This window comes from Hemiscyllium ocellatum, chromosome 36 (genome assembly GCF_020745735.1).
Source record: "Hemiscyllium ocellatum isolate sHemOce1 chromosome 36, sHemOce1.pat.X.cur, whole genome shotgun sequence".
In the NCBI taxonomy this organism is placed as follows: domain Eukaryota; kingdom Metazoa; phylum Chordata; class Chondrichthyes; order Orectolobiformes; family Hemiscylliidae; genus Hemiscyllium; species Hemiscyllium ocellatum.
Window position 1 is genome coordinate 8,198,377 of NC_083436.1, and position 22,594 is coordinate 8,220,970.

Sequence of the window (22,594 nt, forward strand, 5' to 3'; positions counted from 1 at the left end):
GCTCTTGTGGTGCAGTAGTATTGTCCGTTCCTCTGTGGCAGGGATCTGGTTCAAGTTCCATCGGCTCCAGAAGATTATAATAACATCTGAACAGTTTGATTGAGAATATTTTCCCTAAGGACCTAGTGTAGTGATGTCCTGGGGCTAAGATTATTGACTTCTAATAATCTCAACCACCTTCCTTTGTTCTAGGTATAACTCCAACCAGTAGTGTTTTCCCTTTGATTCCCACTGACTCCAGGTTTGTAGCCAGAAGACTAAAAAGAGATTTGTTTGAGGCAAATAAAATCACAAAGGCTTTAGGTAAAGCCAGTTTAATGTGGTTGCAGGTTTGATATCTAGACAGCACAGATAATGGGAATTCAAATCAGAACCAGAAGCAACATACTTGTAATGACAGTTTAAGATTTGAAACATATTGACTGATGGTTGGTGGATACAGATTCAAAATTGGTTTTCAGAACAAACCAGACAGAGAAAGACAGAGAAATAGCAAAAGAACAATGAAACAAACTGGAATGTTCTTCAAGACAGCCAATGCAGATTCAAATGAAATGGGATCACTTTTTGCTGTACTAGTTTAATTTTATGTAAAGGCAACTTTGAGTTTACAGAACTTTACTGTATTTCTAATATTTTGGTTTTTTATTACCAAGTTTTTAAAAAAAGATATTACATTTTATTCAGTCAGACTACATTTTGGGAGAATGTAATTCTTGGCACTGGCACAAATGTGCATCCTACATCACATTTTAAGTCACAGTCATGAGTTGATACTTACAACTGCTTCTCCCTTTTTAATCCCAAAACATGTAACTACTCCATCATGATCTGCAATGACAACCTAAAAGTTCATAAGAGAAAAATATTTAAAATATCAAAATTAAATCATATATGTTCAGTTTAGAAAAACAGTTCAGATTTTTAAAAAATTTACTCAGAAAAGGTGAAATCAACTGGCGAGGTGAGCATTTATTGTCAATCACAAGTTGTCCTGTGGTGGTGATGATGAGCTGCCTTCTTGAACAGCTGTAGTCCTTGGTTTGTGAAGGAACTCTGCAATCCCACAGTGCTATAAAAAAGGGAGTTCTGAGATTTTGGTGCAGCGACAGTGACTGAATGGCATTATGATTCTTAAGTCAGGTTGGTACCTGGCTTGGAATGGAACTTGCAAATGGCAGCGTTCCTATGCATCTGCTATTCCTGTTCCCAGAGGGTAGTAGTTGCTCTGCTGGAAGGGGCTTCAAAGAAGCCGGAGTGAGTTGCAGCAATGCATCTTGAATATGGTACATTCTGCTGCCACTGGGTCAACGGTTGAAGGTGGTGGATGGGAGTACCTATCAAGCAGGCAACTTTGTCCGCAAACTTAAGTGCTGAGCTATATTCTACCAATCAGTGGACTGTATTCCAGTAGACTCCTAACTTGTACTTCGGAGATTGCAAATAGACACTGTGAAAACAAGTTCTGCTCGTGAACACAGGATTTATATGGCTAGACCAGTTTAGTTTCAGGTCAATAGTTACCCCAAGATGTTGATGGTAGCTGACAGTCATGAAGTCATTGAATACCAACGGGAGATGGTTTCTTGTTAGAGATGATCATTTCATTTCATAACATGTGTAACATGTTACCACTAATCAGCTTAAGCCCAGATCATGTCCAGGTCTTGTTGCATTTGGACATAGACTGTTTCAATATCTGAGGAGTTGTGAATAGTGCTAAATGGTTGTGCAGTCATCAGCAACATCCCAATTTTTGACATTATGATGGCAGGAAGTTTGTTGATTTAGCTGAAGATCGTTGGAACTAGAACATTAACCTGAGGAACTAGGGGCTCTGGTGTTACAGAGGCTCTGTCTCTACCTCTCTGCCAAGAGATTCGGAATCAAATGCCACTTGCTCTAGAGGTGTGCAATAACATCTCTGAACAAGCTGATTGGAAAATATATTGCAGCTTAGGATCTCTGACTATTGCTTGCCTATTTAAAATTAAAATGTCAGCTTCCAGTAAAGTGTTTACTTTCTAATAATGTCACAACATGCAATAAATAAATCCCTGCTGAGAAAGCTACATGATGCTAGGTCAAGGATACGACATTCCTTTTCTTTTTCCCACACTTTTGCCTGGAACTGGAAAAACAAGTTATCATCTTCATATGTTAACTTAATGTGAACTAACCTTTTGGATTGCTCTGCGTCCTGATGTTGGTAGCAGCCTCATGGTCTTTTGGGAGGTCACTCCTACCTAGGATGAAAAGAAAGAAAGGCAATTTACGACACCATCACAATAAATCACCATCGATTATTCTAGTCCATGAATATGCACCTTACTATAACAGTACCAACAGTGGTGTGATTGCAACACTCTATTTAAGTCTCACAAGCCCATGAGAGATACAGAAGTCTTGATATCCCAGTCTTGTTCATTCAACTAAAAAGACTCATCCTCTATTAAGTCATACTAATTTCTGAACAAATTCCAAACTTTTTGCATCTTCATTGAACCTTTATGTTATATATTATTCCTCATGGGAAGAACTTTTTGATAAATACCCATTGCTGAGCTATCACCACAGTATTTACAACTTCTGGAGGTACGAAGTTACAATGGCCCATTTTTGAGATAGGATTTTTGACTACCAGTGGAAAAATGTCTTTGTTGATACATGTAGGTGGCTGATTTAATCAAAACGTTGAAAACATAACAGCAGTATCAAATTTACATCAACTTAATGTTCACAAGTAGACACAATAATAAGACAGAAATCAATTCGGAGAAAGTGAGGTCTGCAGATGCTGGAGATCAGAGTCAAGAGTATGTTGCTAGAAAAACACAGCAGGTCAGGGAGCATCCGAGGAGCAGAAGAATCGATGTTTTGGGCCAGAGCCCTTCATCAAGAATGAGGCTGGGTGCCTCCGGGTGGAGTGATAAATGGGAGGGGGTGAGGCTGGGGAGGAGGTAGCTGAGAGTGCAGTTGGTGGACTGAGGTGGGAGTGAAGGTAATAGGTCGGAGAGGAGGCTGGAGCGGATAGGTGGGAAGGAAGATTGACAAGTGGGACAGGTCACAGGGACGGTGCTGAGCTGGAAGGTTGGAATTGGGGTAAGGTGGGGGAAGTGGAAATGAGGAAACTGGAGAAGTCCACATTGATGCCCTGGGGTTGAAGGGTCCCGAGGCGGAAGATAAGGCGTTCATCCTCCAGGTGTCGGGTGGTAAGGGAGTGGCGATGAAGGCGGCCCAGGACCAACTGGTTGCTCCCAATGCAGTCTCCTCTACATTGCATGCCTTCTTGCAGAGCACTTTACAGAACATCTCCGGGACACCTATCAACCCCACCGTCCCGTGGCCGAACATTTCAACTCCCTCTCCCACTATGCAAAGGACACGCAAATCTGGGTCTCCTCCACTGCCACTCCGGATGCTGCCTGACCTGCTGTGCTTTTCCAGCAGCACACTCTCGACAATAATAGGGCATGTATACAATAAACGATTGTTAAGTTCAACAATCATATTTCTGAGCAATGGTCAACAAATATGGCTCAGGAACAGGAACTTCCACTTCCTTCCCAACTCAGTGAGATAATTCCAGTGACCTTGTCATCTGCCTGCTCACGCAAACTGAAGATAAACTTTGGGACCAGTATATTACATGGAATTCTTTTGCCCAAAGTAACTGGAGTTATGTTTTGGAGAAGCCGGTGTTGGACTGGGTTGTACAAAGTTAAAAATCACCCAACGCCAGGTTATAACTGGAGTTAGCTTCATACAGACTTGTTAACCATCGGAGAACTGAAGTTCCAAACCTGAAGTTAATTTGTTTACAAAATCTTCAATTCTCATGAAATGCAGCTCCTGTTTGTGAATATCTTTATTAATTAATATCTTTACTAACACCCCCAGCCCAAAACGGCGAAGGTGTTGAAGATATTCCCCAGCTACCAGATGTAAACAGCCATTAACGCCTGTGATATTCCAGCCCAGGTAATAACGGAGTCGCGTCTCCCACCTGCAGGTAGTCGACGCGGTTTAGATTTAACTCCATGGCCGCAGGAAGCTCTTATTCTGTGAAAGGTTTCTGGGGCGAGGACTTTAAAGACTGTTCGGGACCAAGCGGCGGGAAGGAGAGTGAGCGTCGCACATGGAGATCATGCCAGAAACCGCCATCAAACTGGGCGAAAACCAGTCACCAGACCGCCATCGGGCTTCACTGGTAAATCACTGCCCAGCCTGAACCCAGTCCACAGCAGGCCCCAGCTCACTCACTCACTCATCCCGTTACTATGGTGACCATAGCCATCTCAAACACCGCACATCATTGGTGGGCGGTTATCGCACAGGCATTTAAACTCGCCGCTGATTGGCGGAGCTCTGCCCCTTCACTGAAGGGAATGCAGAGAGTCCCAGGTTGATGCCTCAGACTCAGGATTCCCTATTTTAAAAAAAACATTTCCATTTACTGTGTATTTTTTGTTTTCATAACCACCAGATATCTCAAAATATTGTACAACCAATGAAGTACTTTTTGAAGTTCAGTCAGTGTTGCAATATAGGAAACATAGAAGCCAGTTTTCATCCTTAAGGTGCAAAAGTTCATTTGGGCAGAAGGCAGTTTATTTTGGTTATCTCTTGTGAACCGAAACCTGTGCCAAACCACTCTACATAGCTCTACCTCATCCAACCCAAATACACACAGAAAGTAGGCCTTCTGCAGTTAAACATGAATTGGAGAGGCTGGTGTTGGACTGGGGTGTACAAAGTTAAAAATCACACAACACCAGGTTCTCGTCCAACAGGTTTAATTGGAAGCACTAGCTTTTGCAGCGCTGCTCCTTCATTGCTTCAAATTAAACCTGTTTGACTATAGCCTACTGTCGTGTGATTTTTAACGTTGCAGTTAAACAGGTTGTGAATTTAATTGTTTTTTTGGTGCAGCCTTTAGAACAGGGCTCTCCAAGCGTTGTCTCAAGATGACCCCATTTTAAACCTTCTGACTATGTATGACCCTTGAATGGGGGTTATTTCCAGTTTCTTGGGCAGGGAGGGATGTTGTGGAGAAGAAGTTCACAAGAACTGTAAGGAGATAAAATGCCCACAATTTGATCAGCATTTTATTTTGCAACAATAACGCTTCAGATCTGTCTATTCAACCACATACCAGAAAAGTCTGCAGAATTCTTTATTTTAAATATCAACTTATTCAGACATGTTCTGACACACCTCTTGGGTTAAGTAGGTCTTGAGTCTAGACCTTCTTGTCGAGAGATACATTAGAGTCATTATCACTGCTTCGTAAAATTCCTAAGTCTGAGAAAATATAGGCACATTTCAGCCTTAGTATATAGTTCAAGCTCCATTCTGCTTTGGCGTTTATAACACAAACATTTTAGAAACCTGAGAAGGAAAATATTGAAGAGCTGTGGTTACATTACTACCATATTAAATGGGTTGGATTTCCAACAGATCTGGCAATTCAGAACTGGTATTTATTGGAGTTGCCAACAGCTATCATCATCATCAGAATTTTATTCAATCACAGTCTATAACTTTATGGACTAAGACTTATCCACATTCTACCATAACCATTAAGTGAAAAGTGCAAGACGAATGCAAGGAGTAGCACCTAGCATATCTAAAATTGAGTTTTCAGCCTGAGGAAGTTAAAACATATGCAAAACAGCAGACGCAGCTGCAGTAGACCAAAGTTGTTCCCACAAACAGATCTAAAGTCTGCATTCCTGCTATTATTCCAGCTCTGGATAGTCAACAATTAAAGAACTAAAAAGAGAAGAAAGCTTCACAAGTACCCCCAGTGTTGGAAGAACCAGTGCAAAAGACAAGGCTGAATCATTTCCATCCATATTTGTCCAGCAGTGTCAATTGGATGGTCTATCTCAGTTCCTCCCAAGATCTTTATCATCACAGATACCAGCCTTCAGCCAAATTGGTTCACTCAGTGACAGCTTTCGTCATCTTCCTGATGATCAAAGATGGACCAGGAAAGTAATTGGCCAGACTAGATTTGTCCTGTTTTTTTAACCCCAATAGGTCAAAAGATATCCAAGTTAGGTTGATTGGCTGTGTTAAATTGCCCATGTATAGTGTTCAGCAATAAACTGTTTGACAAAATGGAAATCCTAAAATCTTGGACTTGATTCTTCAGGGTCATCTAGTATTCGAGATATAGTGCTAGTCATGGTCAATACAGATGTGAGTATAGCCTAACAGTATAGTATACAGTCAGTATCAAGGAGGCAGCAATAGGACATGTAAACTATCACAATACAATAGGGCAGAGCCAATAAGATTTTGTGCATGGGATAGCATTGTTGGCAATTTTTAAAATTATTTGAAGATGTAACATGCAGGCTGGATAAAAGGGTATCATTAGATGTAATGTACTTAAATTTCCAAAAGGCATTTGACAAGTACTACACAAGGTAAAGGCTTTGTGGGTGATACATCAACATGGAATGAGGACTGGTTAACCAAAAAGAAAATTTGGATAAATCGATTATTTTTAGGTTGGTAAACAGTAACTAGTGAAGTGCCATGGATCACTTCTGGGATCTTAACTACTTCATGAGTTACTATTTACCAACCTAAAAAGATTTAAAATACAGAATCACTAAAGGAATTAAATCTTCACACTGAAGCAAAATCCTCAACAATGTTATACAAAATGGAAATAAAAGCTTTATTTTGAAAAAATGGGACTCAGTTTGATGAACATTAAATTGATATTTGTGGCAGTAGAAACTTTACAGTTAGAGGGTCACAGAATTCAGCACATATCCAATATATAGTATGATTGCTTCAAAAGGGTTTTGCTAAGTTAGCTTACCATAAATCAGTGTTACAGTAACTTAAATGTCAAAGCTGCATAAGGACTGTAGGTTGCATATCTCATATTGCAGAATATCAATTATTATTACATTAATATTAAACTTATTGCATTACTGTTTGATTTGAAGCAAAATAGCTAAACCTTCTTTTCCCAACTTTTCAAAATGGAAGATAATTTTAAATAAACACAAAGTAGTGCAGATTTTTTCAGCAAATATTTATTCACAAGGCATATTTTCTTCAATACAAATCATATTTAATGCAGTTGTAGTTCACTGTGGTGCTGGTAAAGTTCAACCTGCATTATTTCATCCAAGTTAGCTTCCATCCTTCAAATTAATCCATTTCTTATTGGTCCAAACCTTTGCACTGTAAAATAAGATGCATGAAATAAATTGTATTTAGAACTTGAAATTACATCGTTCCACAATATCGCTGTTCTTTATTAATCAAGTTGTCTTTGCAAGGGCAAGTCAGGAGTCTATCTGATGACAGTATTCACCGCTGAATTTCATGGGTATGGTTAGCAAAAGCCAGACACACTTCTATTAAACCTCTCCGTCAAGTCGCAACAGTCCTGATTGTGTTGCTTTACAGAGTTCCTTTTCAATCAACAAACTATTACTACCCTGGGTCACAGTTGGTCACCTCACCAGGTCACATGACCAACATTTCTTTTTTCAAGAAAATTACAGATACAGAGGAACCTCGATTATCTGGCATTCAATTATCTGCATTTTTGATTATCCAAACAAGATCGCAAGGTCCCGAAGCATAGGTTAGCCATGCAATCTGGCATTCAATTAACCGAATGAAATATTCACCGCCCATGGCCTTCAGATAATTGAGGTTCCTTTGTAATCCCTTTACAATTTCCACAAACTAGACGAAAACGAGGACTGTAACTGCTGGAGATTAGAGTTGAGAGTGTGGTACAAACGAAGCACAGGTCAGGCAGCATCTGAGAAGCAAGAGAGTCGATGTTTCAGGCAAAAGCCCTTCATGAGGAATGCTGATGAAGGGCAATTACCACAAACTGTTATACTTCATTTCCAAATACTCTTCAAAACAAAATTACAGACTCTACAGACATGAGGGAAATTGCAATGAACATAACTACTGGAGGTGAAAAGGATCTTGTTGAATTACTATTTCACTTTAAGGAATCACAGTCAAATATTTTAAAATCAATTAAGCTATGCATTACATATATAATACCATTTTCCACCACTATATTAAAAGAAGTCCTTTTAATTCTAACTATGTAGTTCATTACCTATTGCAGTGTTGTGGCTATTCAAGCTTTTTGGGGTTATTTACAGCAACATAATGATATAAGACAACAAGGAGGAAAAGGGATACCCCCAACATGTTGGCAAAGATTGCCAACTGCACATCTGTGATCATCCTGCAAAATAAAAAGACAATTACATTATAAATCAAGTCTAAGAATACAAAGCTTAAAGATAAGCTCCTCTTCTGAGATTAATATATTGGTGTCAAAAAATTATTTCCACCAAATCTTTTCTGCCAACTAGATCATAAGCCATCGACGTGTCAACTTCATTCATACATCATCTTTTGCTCCACACAAGCGTTTCATGGATTAAAATGTTTAAGAATTTACAAGGATGTTGCCAGGACTGGAGGATTTGAGTCTTAGGAAAACGCTGAATAGGCTGGGGCTGCTTTCACTGGAGCATTGGAGGCTGAGGGGTGACCTGATAGAGGTTAATAAAATCATAAGGGGCTTGGATAGGATAAAGAGACAAGGTCTTTTCCCTGGGGTGGGGGAGTCCAGAACTAGTGGGCATAGGTTCAGGGTGAGAAGGGAAAGATATAAAAGAGACCTAAAGGGCAACGTTTTCACATAGAGGGTGGTATGTGGATGGAATGAGCTGCCAGAGGAAGTGGTGGAGGCTGGTACAATTGCAACATTTAAAAGGCATCTGGATGGGTGTATGAATAGGAAGGGTTTAGTGGGATATGGGCCAAGTGCTGGCAAATGGGACTAGATTAGGTTAAGATATCTGACTGGCATGGACGAATTGGACCAAAGGGTCTGTTTCTGTGCTGTACATCTATGACTCTAATTGGCCTAGACATTTAAGTGAAGTGTTCCAAACCTCCATTACCTTTAGTGCTTTCTGATTTCACTCCCAATTGGTATTCTTCCCATTTTAAAATGACACCTCCCTGATGTTGTTTTGCTCACCAGAGGAAATACATGATGTCAGTTAATCAAATCTTTTCATCAATATGCCACAGAACACAAACCAAGTTAATACATCCCGTGTTCATAGTTTATAACTAAACTCTTAGTTCTGGTGAATCTATAATAGACACCCTTCCAAAAGTCACATTAAGATACAATATCCCAAATTGAGTGCAATACTCCAGATGGCATCTGCTCAAGATTCTAAACAACTCAAACATAAGCACATCTCAAACAGAAAAAATAGAAACTCAGCAGGTTTGACAGCATCTGTGAAGAGAAAACAGAATTAATGTTTTTAATGCAACAACCAGCATCTAGGTGGTTATATGAATAGGAAGGTTTTAGAGGGATATGGGCCAAATGCTGGAAAACAGGACTAGATTAATTTAGGTTATCTGGTCAGCAAGGACAAGTTGGACCAAAGGATCTGTTTTTGTGCTGTACATCTCTTCTTCAATTGACAATAGATGCAGGAGTAGGTCATTCTGCCCTTTGAGCCTGCACCACCATTCAATATGATCATGGCTGATCATCCTTAATCAGTATCCTGTTCCTGCCTTATCTCCATAACTCCACAGGAGGCTCCCAAGCACTGAGGATGTCACCTAGACAGGGGACGAAACGTTTGCAACACCAATTCCCAGCTTGGCGAACAGAACCACAACAATGAGCACCCGAGCTACAAATCTTCTCCCATAACCCCTGAATATCTCCATAACCCTTGATTCCACTATCCTTGAGAGCTCTATCCAACTCTTTCTCAAATGAATCTAGAGACTGGGCCTCCACTGCTCTCTGGGGCAGAGCATTCCACACAGCCACTACTCTCTGGGTGAAGAAGTTTCTCCTCATCTCTATCCTAAATGGTCTAACCCATATTTTTAAGTTGTGTCTTCTGGTTCGGCACTCACCCATCAGCGGAAACATGTTTCCTGCCTCCAGAGTGTCCAGTCCTTTAATAATCTTATATGTCTCAATCAGATCCCCCCTCAGTCTTCTAAACTCAAGGGTATACAAGCCCAGTCGCTTCAGTCTTTCAGTGTAAGGTAATCCCGCCATTCCAGGAATTGATCTCGTGAACTTACGCTGCACTCCCTCAATAGCCAGAATGTCTATCCTCAAATTTGGAGACTAGAACCGCACACAATACTCCAGGTGTGCTCTCACCAGGGCCCTGTACAGCTGCAGAAGAACCTCTTTGCTTCTATACTCAATCCCTCTTGTTATGAAGACCAGCATGCTATTACCCTTCTTCACTACCTGCTGTACCTGCATGCTTACCTTCATTAATTAGTGCACAGGAACACCCAGATCTCTTTGTACTGCCTCTTTACTTAAATTGATTCCATTTAGGTAGTAATCTGCCTTCCTGTTCTTGCCACCAAAGTGGATAACCAAATATTTATCCACATTAAACTGCATCTTCCATGCACCTGACCACTCACCTAACCTGTCCAGGTCACCCGGTAATCTCCTAACATCCTCCTCACATTTCACCCTGCTAGCCAGCTTAGTATCATCAGCAAATTTGCTAATGTTATTACTAATACCATCTTTTATATCATTAATATATATTATAAGAAGCTGCGGTCCCAGCACTGATCCCTGCGGTCACTGCCTGCCATTCCAAAATGGAGTCGTTTATCACTACTCTTTGTTTCCTGTCAGCCAGGAGAAAGTGAGGACTGCAGATGCTGGAGATCAGAGCTGAAAATGTGTTGCTGGAAAAGCGCAGCAGGTCAGGCAGCATCCGAGGAGCAGGAGAATCGATGTTTCGGGCAGGAGCCCTTCTTCAGGAATAAGCCCTTCATCATTCCTGAAGAAGGGTTCATGCCTGAAACGTCGATTCTCCTGCTCCATGGATGCTACCTTTCCTGTCAGCCAACCAACTTTCAATCCAAGTTAGTACTTTGCCCCCAATTCAGAACTGGTAGCAGTTAGGAAAGGATGGAATTTATGCTGATGACAGGTAGGGGTGAGTGGATAGGTGGAGCAGGAGCATAGAAGAGGAGAAACAAAAAAGTTAGGTAGATAGATTAAGGTAGTAAGCCAGAGAAGAAAAGGATCTAGACAGGAGATAACGGGACTTTGAGGGTGAAATTGTTTGGCTGCACTTAAAGTAATTTCTGGATCAGTGTTGCTGGAAGAGCACAGCAGTTCAGGCAGCGTCCAACGAGCAGCGAAATCGACGTTTCGGGCAAAAGCCCTTCATCAGGAAGTAACCCATATGACAAAAACGTGGGGTGTGATGGTGGATAATCGACATGGAAGGAGGTGTTCATACTCTAAAATTATTAAAGTCAATATTGAGCAGTGAAGGCTGTAATATCAACCAGCAGAAGATGAAGCGTTTCTCTTCCATTTGCATCAAATCTCGCAGGAGCACTGTGACAGGCCTGACACAAATATTGAGAAGGGAACACAGTGATATATTGAAGTAGTAAACAAGTGAAAACTCAAAGTCATTTTTAGAGACAGAGTATACTAATTCCATAATTCAATCAACCAGTCTGTGTCTCAGCTCCCTGATGTAGCGAATGTAGTGAAGACAGTAGACTAAATTGAGTGAATTGCAAGTAAGTCACTGCTTCACCTGGAAGATGTGTCTGGGGCCTCAGTTATTGAGGAAGAAAGAACTAGAGTGTGGCTGGAAAAAGCACAGCTGGTCAAACAGCAGAGGAGAAGGGGAAAATCAACATTTCAGGTCAGAACCATTCATCCAGACATATCTACTCTGACTCTCCAGCAAATGCAGTTCTCACTATCTCTAGGTGAAAACAGGCAAGTGTTGCACCTTCTGCAATTACATAGGAAGGTGCTGTGGCTGTGAGAAGTGATGTTGGGAGTGGTGGAGGAATGGACCAGGGTGTCCCAGAGAGAACAGTTCCAGCAGAATGCTGACAGGGAGAGGAGGGAAGAGGAATTCTGGATTAGTGGTGCTGGAAGAGCACAGCAGTTCGGGCAGCATCCGAGGAGCAGTAAAATCGACGTTTTGGGCAAAATGCTGGAAGTGGCAGAAATGGGAGTCGATGATCCTTTGCAAGCAAATGCTAATGGGTGAAAGGTGAGGACCAGAGAACCTTATCACTGCTGTGGAAGGGAAGGGGAGAAATGGGTCAGACACAACTCAGGCTCCGTCTACCATAATGGAAGAGATTCCTTGCTTTTGAAAAAAAAAAGCAGACTTTTCCAAGGCTTCCCAGAAAACCGTGAGAGTTGGTAGGCTTCTTTAATTTCTCCACTTTTAATGATTATCCACACAGGGGGGAAAAAACACAACAAAGAACTCGCAAAATTATCAAGATTCAGTCTCTGAGCTCCACTGTTACAAATCTTAACAGCTCAAGTTAAACACAAACCTCATTCGAAGGGTTTTTATTATTGATTATAAGGTGAGCTACATATTTATACAGTCCATGGACTGTTGGGGCAGCACTTCAGTAGACCCTGACACCAATGCCAACTCAGTAACAGCCTGCTCCCCGCCCGGGGAGACGGCGGCAGCTCCCTGCCCGGGGAGACGGCAGCAGCTCACCGCCCGGGGGAGACGGCGGCAGCTCACCGCCCGGGGGAGACGGCAGCCTGCTCACCGCCCGGGGAGACGGCAGCCTGCTCCCTGCCCGGGGAGACGGCAGCCTGCTCCCTGCCCGGGGAGACGGCAGCAGCTCCCTGCCCGGGGAGACGGCAGCCTGCTCACCGCCCGGGGGAGACGGCAGCAGCTCACCGCCCGGGGGAGACGGCGGCAGCTCCCTGCCCGGGGAGACGGCGGCAGCTCACCGCCCGGGGAGACGGCAGCCTGCTCACCGCCCGGGGGAGACGGCAGCCTGCTCACCGCCCGGGGGAGACGGCAGCCTGCTCACCGCCCGGGGGAGACGGCAGCCTGCTCACCGCCCGGGGGAGACGGCAGCCTGCTCACCGCCCGGGGGAGACGGCAGCCTGCTCACCGCCCGGGGGAGACGGCAGCCTGCTCACCGCCCGGGGGAGACGGCAGCCTGCTCACCGCCCGGGGAGACGGCAGCCTGCTCACCGCCCGGGGGAGACGGCAGCCTGCTCACCGCCCGGGGAGACGGCAGCCTGCTCACCGCCCGGGGAGACGGCAGCCTGCTCACCGCCCGGGGGAGACGGCAGCCTGCTCACCGCCCGGGGGAGACGGCAGCCTGCTCACCGCCCGGGGGAGACGGCAGCGGCTCCCATCAGCCCCAGGATTTACCCAGAGCACAGGGAAACTGTGACCACACACCAGCCGCTTCTCACTGTTTTATTACAAAACATATTTGATTCAACTTGACACATCTCCATCAATAAAGAGACCACACTCACCTCCCAGATGACTTTCTAAATTAGATCACACCTCGGCCACGTCTCCCTCTCCCAGCAGCAAGGACGGACGCTACGTGATGACACAAGCACGTTCGGTCACCTCTCCCCCACCCAAAAGCAAGGTCGGACGCTACGTGATGACACAAGCACGTTCGGTCACGTCTCCCTCTCCCTGCAGCACGGCCGGACGCTACGTAATGACACTAGCACGTTCGGTCACCTCTCCCCCACCCATAAGTAAGGTCGGACGCTACGTGATGACACAAGCACGTTGGGTCACGTCTCCCCCACCCATAAGTAAGGTCGGACGCTACGTGATGACACAAGCACGTTGGGTCACGTCTCCCCCACCCAGCAGCAAGCCCGGACGCTACGTGATGACACAAGCACGATCACGTGCCAGAGGCCTCCACCCACCAGCGGGAGGACAGGTCATAAACAGAATGGTAACGGGGCGGGAGTAAACGTACGATCAATAACGAGAACAAAATCACTGTTAGTTTTATAAATTAAGGTCATCTGCTTATAATCAATTGAATCAAATCCAGCTTAAGTTCTTCGAAATTAAAAATGATCAAATTCTTATCAAATAATTGTCAGCGTTCTGCCTATACAATGATGTAAGGATTCTGACAGCGGTGCTGTTTGTCAGTTGCATTGGTGGTTCAGTGGTAGAATTCTCGCCTGCCACGCGGGAGGCCCGGGTTCGATTCCCGGCCAATGCAGACTCATTTTATAATACCTGGTGTAGTTAAGAATATATTTCAAATGTAATAAAATATAGTTCTGCACACTGAAATATACCCAATAATATAATCTACTGTCAATATTATTAAGTCACGGAATATAACTGCATTTTTGCTTTTTCATTTTCCCACTTCAAACATTCAGTTTTACTCTACTACAAATATGTGCTCAGAGAGGAAGAAACATGCCCAAGTTCATTGACTATAGTAAAACTCAAAATAAAACAAATAGCTGCTGATGCTGAAGATCCCAAACAAAATATAACAGAAATTACTGGAGAAACTCAGTGGGTTTTGCAGCATCTGTGGAGAGAAAACAAAGTCAATGTTTCAAATCCAGTGACCCTTCTTCTAAACAGATATGTTTTCAAGATAACAAACTTACTTCAGTGTTCAACCATACAGGATAATTGTACTTACCCTGATCAATTGTATTCTCTAGCATTAATAATTGTGGGTTGAAGATTGGTTAGTTTACAGGGTTTGAGATTAGGGAAAGGAGGTCATTTCCATGTTGGCAGCTTGTAACTCATGGAATGTCATAGAGTCATAGAGATCACAGGAATTAGAGATGATATCTGAATAATTCAAAATGTATGTCAATGACAGGAGTGTAAGTTATGAAGACGACATAAGGAATCTGCAAAGAGTCATGGATAGTAAGCAAAACAAAAATGTTAGACAGAGTATCGTGTCAGAAAATGTCTATTTATTCAGTTTTAGCAGGATTTGAAATAAATCCACAGAAGCCACTATCGTCTCACCAAATCACCCTTTATTTAAGCATGAGCAATTCTCCATACTGCCTCATTCACTGTCAGTGTCTCTGACACTCAAACGTTTTTAATGTCGAGATTGGAGTGGTGCTGGCAAAGCACAGCAGGTCAGGCAGCATTCGAGGAGCAGGAAAATCAACATTTCGGGATGAAGGATCAAAACATTGATTTTCCTGCTCCTTGGATGTTGCTTGACCTGCTGTGCTTTTCCAGTGCTACTAGTGGTACAGCACTCCATTGTTTAAATGAAGAGAAATTTCACAGCTTATGGTACCAAGCGGTCTGTTATATGAATCACACAATGTTGTTAGATTACTTACAGTGTGGAAACAGGCCCTTTGGCCCAACAAGTCCACACCGACCCACCGAAGCACAACCCACCCATACCCCTACATTTACCCCTTACCTAACACTACGGGCAATTTAGCATGGCCAATTCACCTGACTGTGGGAGGAAACCGGAGCACCCGGAGGAAACCCACGCAGACACGGAGAGAACGTGCAAACTCCACACAGTCAGTCGCCTGAGTCGGGAATTGAACCCGGGTCTCAGGCGCTGTGGGGCAGCAGTGCCACAGTGTTATACAGGTATAGCAAGTAGTTAGGAAGTCAAATGGAATATTGTCATTTGTTGCAAGTGGAATGAAATATCAAAGTGGTGAATTTCTGCGACAGTTTTACAGAGGTTTGGTGAGACCACATTTAGGGTATGGTGTCTACTCTTAGTCTCCTTATTTAGGAAAGAACATAATTGAAAGAAAAACAGATGAGTCAACTGTTTCTTGGGGTGAAGGGTTTTGTTATGAGATTGGATAGATTGACCCAGTATCCATTGGAGTCGAGAAGATTCATTTGGGGTCTTATTGAAATATCAGATCCTGTGTCAATTTGACAATAGAAATGTTATAGGAGAAAGAAGAAATAAAAGACAGATTAAAAATCTTCCATTTGACATGGAGATGAGGAGAAGCTTTTTCTCCAGTGACTCATTAACCCGTGAAATTTTCTTCTTTATAAAGCAGGGGATAGGGTCATTAAATATTTTTAAGATATATGAATAGGAAGAGTTTAGAGGGATATGGGCTAAGTGCTGGCAAATGGGACTAGATTAATTTAGGATATCTGGTCATCATGGACAGATTGGACCGAAGAGTCTGTTTCCATGCTGTACATCTCTATAACTCTATAAAACTGTATTAGATGGATTCTTGATTGACAAGGCTATAGAGGCGAGGCAAAAAGTAGTGTTAAGGCCACAATCAAATTAACCATGGTCCTACCAAATGGCAGAGATGGCTAGAAGGACTGAAACTCTACTCCTGCCAGTAATTCATGACTTTGTATCCATGCATAAATCAGTGCTTAAGTAGATAATCCATCTTTACGCTCAACATTTCAGCATGTTTACAGTGAATGGTGTAATAAGCAACATTTTAATGGAGCTTTTCTTTAGCATTTATCTATTCATTACAATGTTTTGCTACCAAAACTTTAAATGAACCACTTGTGAAGAGAAAAGTAACAATACCAATACATTAACAAGACCTCTGCTTCTTGAGAGCAAGACCAGTACATATGATTAGGAATAGCTATGCAAGTGAACAATTATTATAAGCGAACAACTGATCTATCGTAAGAAGAATTTGGGATTTGGGAAAGTTGTGGATTTGGTCATTGATGCATGGTAGAATGTAAATTGGTAGCATATTTTTGCAATTTTACATGTACAGCTACTTTCATTCGATATTGCTGCATATGGTAAACAAAACATTGATTTTTCAATATAAGTAGGCTAAAATTTTACACCACTTTAATTGGAATATTTTTCTAATTTACAGTTAGAATTGCACTCATTAAATTCAATATCAAATTTCTCTCAATCTGGAAACATCTGCTTCATCTAATTATTATACTTATCTTGCATAAAAATAACAAGCTGGTAGCAGAGCTGCGAAGTAGAGTGATATGATGTGAACCTTGCCACAGTGCATTATCAATCTCAGTGGTGTCATCAGGAGAGAGGTGGTTCAGCAAGCCATGTTTTCCCACAGGAGTAAGTGTAATTTGGAAGGTTCAGCCTACACCAACCTGCTAGACCTCCTCTAATTACTTCAGCAAACCCCCTGGAGCAGGTTAACTGCTTGCCTCACCATCATCAATTTTATCCAGAAGTCAGAAATTTAAAAACAGTAGAAACAAAATATCTTGCACAAAATAGCAAACATACAAATAAATGGTTCCATGTAGAAACATTTGCCTGTTCAGATGATGTGGATCAATTGTTAAAACTACATGTGCAATTTACACTGAAATTAAACTTTAAAAAACCTTAACTTAGAGTGGTGCTGGAAAAGTATAGAGATAAATAAGTTTAAAAAAAAATTAAATTTCCAGTGACCAACTGAAAAAAAATCACATGATTTCAAAACTTAAGATTATTGTAGCAAATAAACTAAAATCAACATAGCTAAATATTATTTAGTTGACAACTAACACTCTAAACTATAGAAAGGATAACTCTTACTAACCATTATTACAGTTAGGTGAGAATTAGTACAACTACCCACAACAGAATTTGTTAAAAAGAATCGGAGTGGAGTCGTAGCGGAGTGTGGTAGACAGGATAATGAAGAAGGCGTTTTGTAAGCTTGCCTTTATTGATTGATGTTTTGACTATAGGAGTTGGGAGATCATATTGCAACTTTGGTTAGGCCACTTTTGGAATACTGTGTTCAATTGGTCTCCCAGCTACAGGAAAGATGTTGTGAAACTTGAAAGGGTTCAGAAAAGATTTTCAAGCATATTACCAGGTTGGAGGATGTTGGAGGGTTTGAGTTGTAGGGAGGTGAGAATAGGTTGGGACTATTTTCCCTTGAACGTGGAGGCTGAAAGGTGACCTTATACAAGTTTATAAAATCATGAGGGGCATTGGATAGGGTGAATAGCTAAGGTCTTTTCCACAGGGTATAGTACTCCACAGTGAGAGTGCAAAGGTGTAAGAAGAGGGAGGAAAGATTTAGAAGGTACTGAGGAGCAACTTTTTCAAGCAAAGGATGCTGCCTGTGTCAAATGAACTGCCAGAGGAAGTGGTGGAGGCTGGTACAATTACAACATTTGAAAGGCATTTTGATGGGTATATGAATAGGAAAGGTTTAGAGGGATATGGCCCAAATGGGACCAGATTAATTTAGGATATCTGGTCAGCATGGATGAGTTGGGCTGAAGCGTCTGTTTTTTTGCTTCATTGCTTTTTTGTTCTTTGTTCGATGACTCTCTAGCTATATTTAACTGCTTCAGTGCAAGAATATAATACGAAAGTTCCACACAGAAAGGTTTTCCTCGAAATTTTAAAAGAACAGAAAATAACATTTATTGCACCTAACTTCTGATCAAATAAAATAATTTTAAAAAGCTCCAGATCTCATTCAAACATACATCCAAGAGTTCACACACAAATATACACACTCACAAATCCACAAATTAAAATTAGCTACAAAGTGGGAATGTTGTTTAAGAGCAAAAAAGTGGGAATGTATATGGATCCTGTAGATTGAAGACTTAGATGGTTTTATCCTAGACTTTTCTGGATTTTTCTTAAGACAGTTTAAGGATATTGATTAACAATTTCAGTTCTTCTTCTTTTGGAATGAAGAGCTGCTTGGTAAATATTTTTAAAAGCTGCCTAAAACTCTGTTTCGACGATTTTGATAAGGAATTTTTCAGGATGGCTGGACAGATAAAGTGTGCAAACTCAGAGTCTTTCTGATTTTATTTTGAGCAGCTTGGAAGATGCAGTATCTTAAAGCACAAAAAGGACTTGTAAGCTCATTGTGTAATTCTGTATTTCAAACTGGCCAGTTACCTAAACAGGGTCATAGCAACCTGATTCTTGGCCCCTTGTTTTAAAATTATAACCAGTGGAGCTCCCTCTTCACCCAGGATTCGCTGTCAAAACAATTGAGAGTGATGGCTTCATCCATACACTTCTGAATGCCTAGATTATGACTGGATATTTTGTGAATGGCTCAGGAGGTGGGTTCACTCGTCTCCATTGATTTTCTCTGCTGGAGTCCTTTTGGCAGCACAACCTTTTGCTCAAAGTCTTGCAATTTGTTGGCCACAGCTATGTAAATGTTTGGCCATTGGACTTGGTTCAAATCACTTGGAATGCTGTTATGTGGCAACATAGAAGATAGGAGCAGGAGGAGGCCCTTTGAGCCTGCTCCAAATTCATCACAATCATGGCTGATCATCCAACTCAATAACCTAATCCTGCTTTCCCCCATAATCTTTGATGCCATTCGCTCTAAGTGCTATATCTAGCCACCTCTTGAATGTATTCAATGCTTTGGCATCAACTACTTCCTGTGGCAATGAATTCCATAGGCTCACCACCCTTTGGGTGAAGAAATAGGCAGCATGGTGGCTCAGTGGTTAGCACTGCTGCCTCATAGCAACTGTCTGTATGGAGTCTCCCCATGTCTGCCTCCCACAATCCAAAAAATGTGCAGGTTAGGTGAACTGGCCATGCTAAATTCCCCATAGTGTTCAGGGATGTGTAGGTTAGGTGCATTAGTCATGGATAAATGTAGACTAATGGGGAATGGGTTTGGGTGGGATACTCTTCAACGGGTCAGTGTGGATTTGTTGGGCTGAAGGGACTGTTTCCACATTGTAGGGATTCTATGAATTCTATAATACTGTGGCTATAATGTCAGGCCAGAGGCTGGGATGCGGTCTCTGCAACAAGTAGCTCACCTCCTGACTTCCAAAACCTGTTCATCATCTACAAAGCTCAATACAATTTAGCTTCGACAATACTCAAGATGTTTGGAAGAGTCATAGAATTATACAGCACGGAAGCAAACCTTTTGGTCCAGTTCATCCATGCCAACTAGATATCCTAAACTGATCTAGTCCCATTTGCCAGCATTTGGCCTATATCCCTCTAATCCCTTCCAATTCATGTACCCATCCAGATGCCTTTTAAATGGTGCAATTGTACCAGCCTCCCACCTCTTCTGGCAACTCCATACATACACCACCATCTACATGAAAAAGTTGCCCCTCAAGTCCCTTTTAAATCTTTCCTTCTCATTTTAAACCTATGTCCTCCAGCTTTGGAATCTCCTGCTCTGAGAAAAAAAGATCTTGTCTGTTTATCCTATCTATGCCCTTCATGATTTTATAAACCTCTATAAGGTCACCCCTCAGCCTCCGACATTCCAAGGAAAATAGCCCCAGCCTATTCAGTCTCTATTTATAGCTCAAACCCTCCAACCCTGGCAATATCCTTGTACTGTGTGTTCTGGTATAACATGACAGTTGTGTTCCTCTGCAGCCTCCTACTATAGAAAATCGCACAATGGAAGACCTCCATAGAAAATTGCGCTGTAGAAGATCACGGAGAAAGTCACTATACCCATTCAGTGGAAAGTTCACATAATGCAAACAGTGTAATCAATTCATTGATTATATTATAACCAATTTGTATTAACGCAATACACGTTTTACCAGAACAACTTGTATTCATTCCTGAACCCTTTGAATTTTAACAACATCTTTCCTGTAGTAGGGAGGCCCCACCACCTTAAATCGTTCACCCAGTGCCATCAGCACATTGGTTGCAGTGGGTACTGTATACAAGATAGACTGCAACAAACCATTAATGTTCCTTTGACATCTTTCCAAACCTATGACACCCAGCGTCTGGAAGAACAAAGGCAGCAGGTACATGGAAATACCACCATCCACAAGTTCCCCTCCATCCTGACTTTTAATCATATCATTATTCATTTAATTGTTACTGAGTCAAAATCCTGGAATTACCTTCACAACTTCATTATTGCTGTATATCCTCCAAATGGACAGCAGCACTTTAAGAAAATTACTCACCATTATCTTTACAAAGGAAATTAAGGATAAACAACTGATTTTGGTCTTATGAGCAACACTGATACCTCATGAAAGCATAAAATAAAATCTCAAAACTTCCTAGCCTGTGTACATCAGCGATAGACTGGATAAATCTGCTGAGCTACTGACAAGCTGTTCACCAGTAAACAGTGATGTATTAAATCTCAATGCTTTACATTTTCTCTATGTGATCACATCATAAATATAGAAATCAAAGGATACTGTTATATTGCCATCTGTTCAAGAATTCAAAATTAAAGCAATGTTTTAGCATATCATAAATCATATCATGAAAATATGTGCTAAAATTTTCAAGGAAGGAACTGTTCAATTAAAGAAATACAAAATTCATGAAAAAATAGCAAATCTTTTTTTTCTGGAGATGTCATTTACAATTAACCATGTCATGATATTAATTCATATCTTTATGACAGTTATTTTTAAGCAACTGATAATAGGATTTTCCGATTCTATCAGACTTATATCTCAATCATCCAGTTGTACATGACTCCACCTTGATCTCTGCCACTTTAGACCCTGCCAGCCACAGTATCTGTCTGCAACAACTGTCGCATAGTACAGTATAATGATTCCACCCCAGTCCATCCAATTATAGCCACTGCACCCTCAGCAATTGGCCTTCTTTTTATTTCTGCACTGTTATGTTCAGTGTCCTTGACTCGTCCTTTTTTGCATCCACATGGGCAATGATGTCCGACTCCCAGAATCACTGATGTTTTACTGTAAGGAGCGTGATGAAATGATCTCCACTTGCTTGGATGAGTGTATTCCAACAACATTCAAGAAGTTTGACACCATCTAGGCACCATATCCACAAATATTCACTGCTGTCACCACTGCTGCTCAGTGTGTAACATATACAAAATGCATTGCACTAACTCACTAAGGCTCGTCCAACACTACCTTCCAGCAAACCCACACTCTCTCTCATCTCAAAGGGTAAAGGCAGCATTGACGTGAGATGACCAGCATCTGCACTTTCCTTTCCAAGCCAGTTGCCATCCTGGCTAGAAAATATATCAACATTCCTTCAGTGTCGCTCGGTTAAAACCAGGTATTTCCTTCCTACTGGCATTGTTGGGGTACATATACTAAATGGACTCAGGAGTTTACCCCCAGTTCACCACTACCTTCTCAAGGACAGTCAAGGATGGAAAAGAAGTGCCGATCCAGCAAGCAATGCCCATATCCCAGGAATAAATGATAAAAATTAAATGATTTGCATTGGAATTAGTGATATCCAAATTTGCAGATTATACTAAAATAGAAAGCCGTGTAATAATTCTGAGGGATAAAGGAAGCAAGAAGAGAATATTGGTAAGATGCTAACATAGTAGCAGCTGGAATAATTTGGAGTGCATACCAAGATCCATAAAATAGTACAACAAGCTTGTATCATCTTTTTAAAAGATATACAATTGGCCTTTTGCCCTAATTCTTTCCCCATATTCCTGCATTTTGTTTCTCCTTCAAATATTTAATCAATTCCCTTTTGAAAATTACTAATGAATCTGTTTTCATCTTCCTATCAGACAGTGCATTTCAAATTCCTCATTGCATAAAAATGAATTTCCTCAGCAATGTTGAGCAATAGAGAGGTTACAACTGATTCATAGGAATCCTGCCTAGTTGGAAATACAGAAAGAAGTATTGAAATGTTAACCTGTTTGGATTAGAATATTAGAAATTTATTTTTCCAAAGAAAAGCTTTCCATTCTGGAGCCTGCAAATGTAGGTGAGGTGACTTGATAGTA

General features: G+C 41.5%; 2 protein-coding genes and 1 non-coding gene across 4 annotated transcripts in view; 1 reads left to right on the top strand and 2 right to left on the bottom strand.

Annotated features, from left to right (window-relative positions):
• The window catches only part of bbs7 (Bardet-Biedl syndrome 7), a 43,800-nt gene extending 39,539 nt beyond the window's left edge, over nucleotides 1-4,261 (bottom strand). Inside the window, exons 1-3 of one of the 2 annotated variants that reach the window (XM_060851352.1) lie at nucleotides 4,007-4,261; nucleotides 2,181-2,246; nucleotides 782-844 (exon numbers count right to left, since the gene is read on the bottom strand). In XM_060851352.1, coding sequence (XP_060707335.1) covers nucleotides 782-844; nucleotides 2,181-2,246; nucleotides 4,007-4,042 — 165 coding nt within the window. In that variant the 5' untranslated portion in view covers nucleotides 4,043-4,261. The remainder of the gene's footprint in view (nucleotides 1-781; nucleotides 845-2,180; nucleotides 2,247-4,006) is intronic. The other variant, XM_060851353.1, reaches the window with a different exon arrangement.
• A 2,816-nt stretch (nucleotides 4,262-7,077) lies between these two features.
• On the bottom strand, nucleotides 7,078-13,488 carry ost4 (oligosaccharyltransferase complex subunit 4 (non-catalytic)). Its single transcript, XM_060851632.1, has 3 exons — nucleotides 13,382-13,488; nucleotides 8,120-8,251; nucleotides 7,078-7,212 (listed from the first exon to the last, which is right to left on the bottom strand). The coding sequence occupies exon 2, from the start codon at nucleotides 8,248-8,250 to the stop codon at nucleotides 8,137-8,139; it is 114 nt and encodes a 37-aa protein (XP_060707615.1). The 5' UTR covers nucleotide 8,251; nucleotides 13,382-13,488; the 3' UTR covers nucleotides 7,078-7,212; nucleotides 8,120-8,136.
• A 547-nt stretch (nucleotides 13,489-14,035) lies between these two features.
• trnag-gcc (transfer RNA glycine (anticodon GCC)) lies at nucleotides 14,036-14,106 on the top strand. The gene has a single exon. It is a non-coding gene; the product is annotated as a tRNA-Gly (tRNA).
• Nucleotides 14,107-22,594: the final 8,488 nt, after the last annotated feature.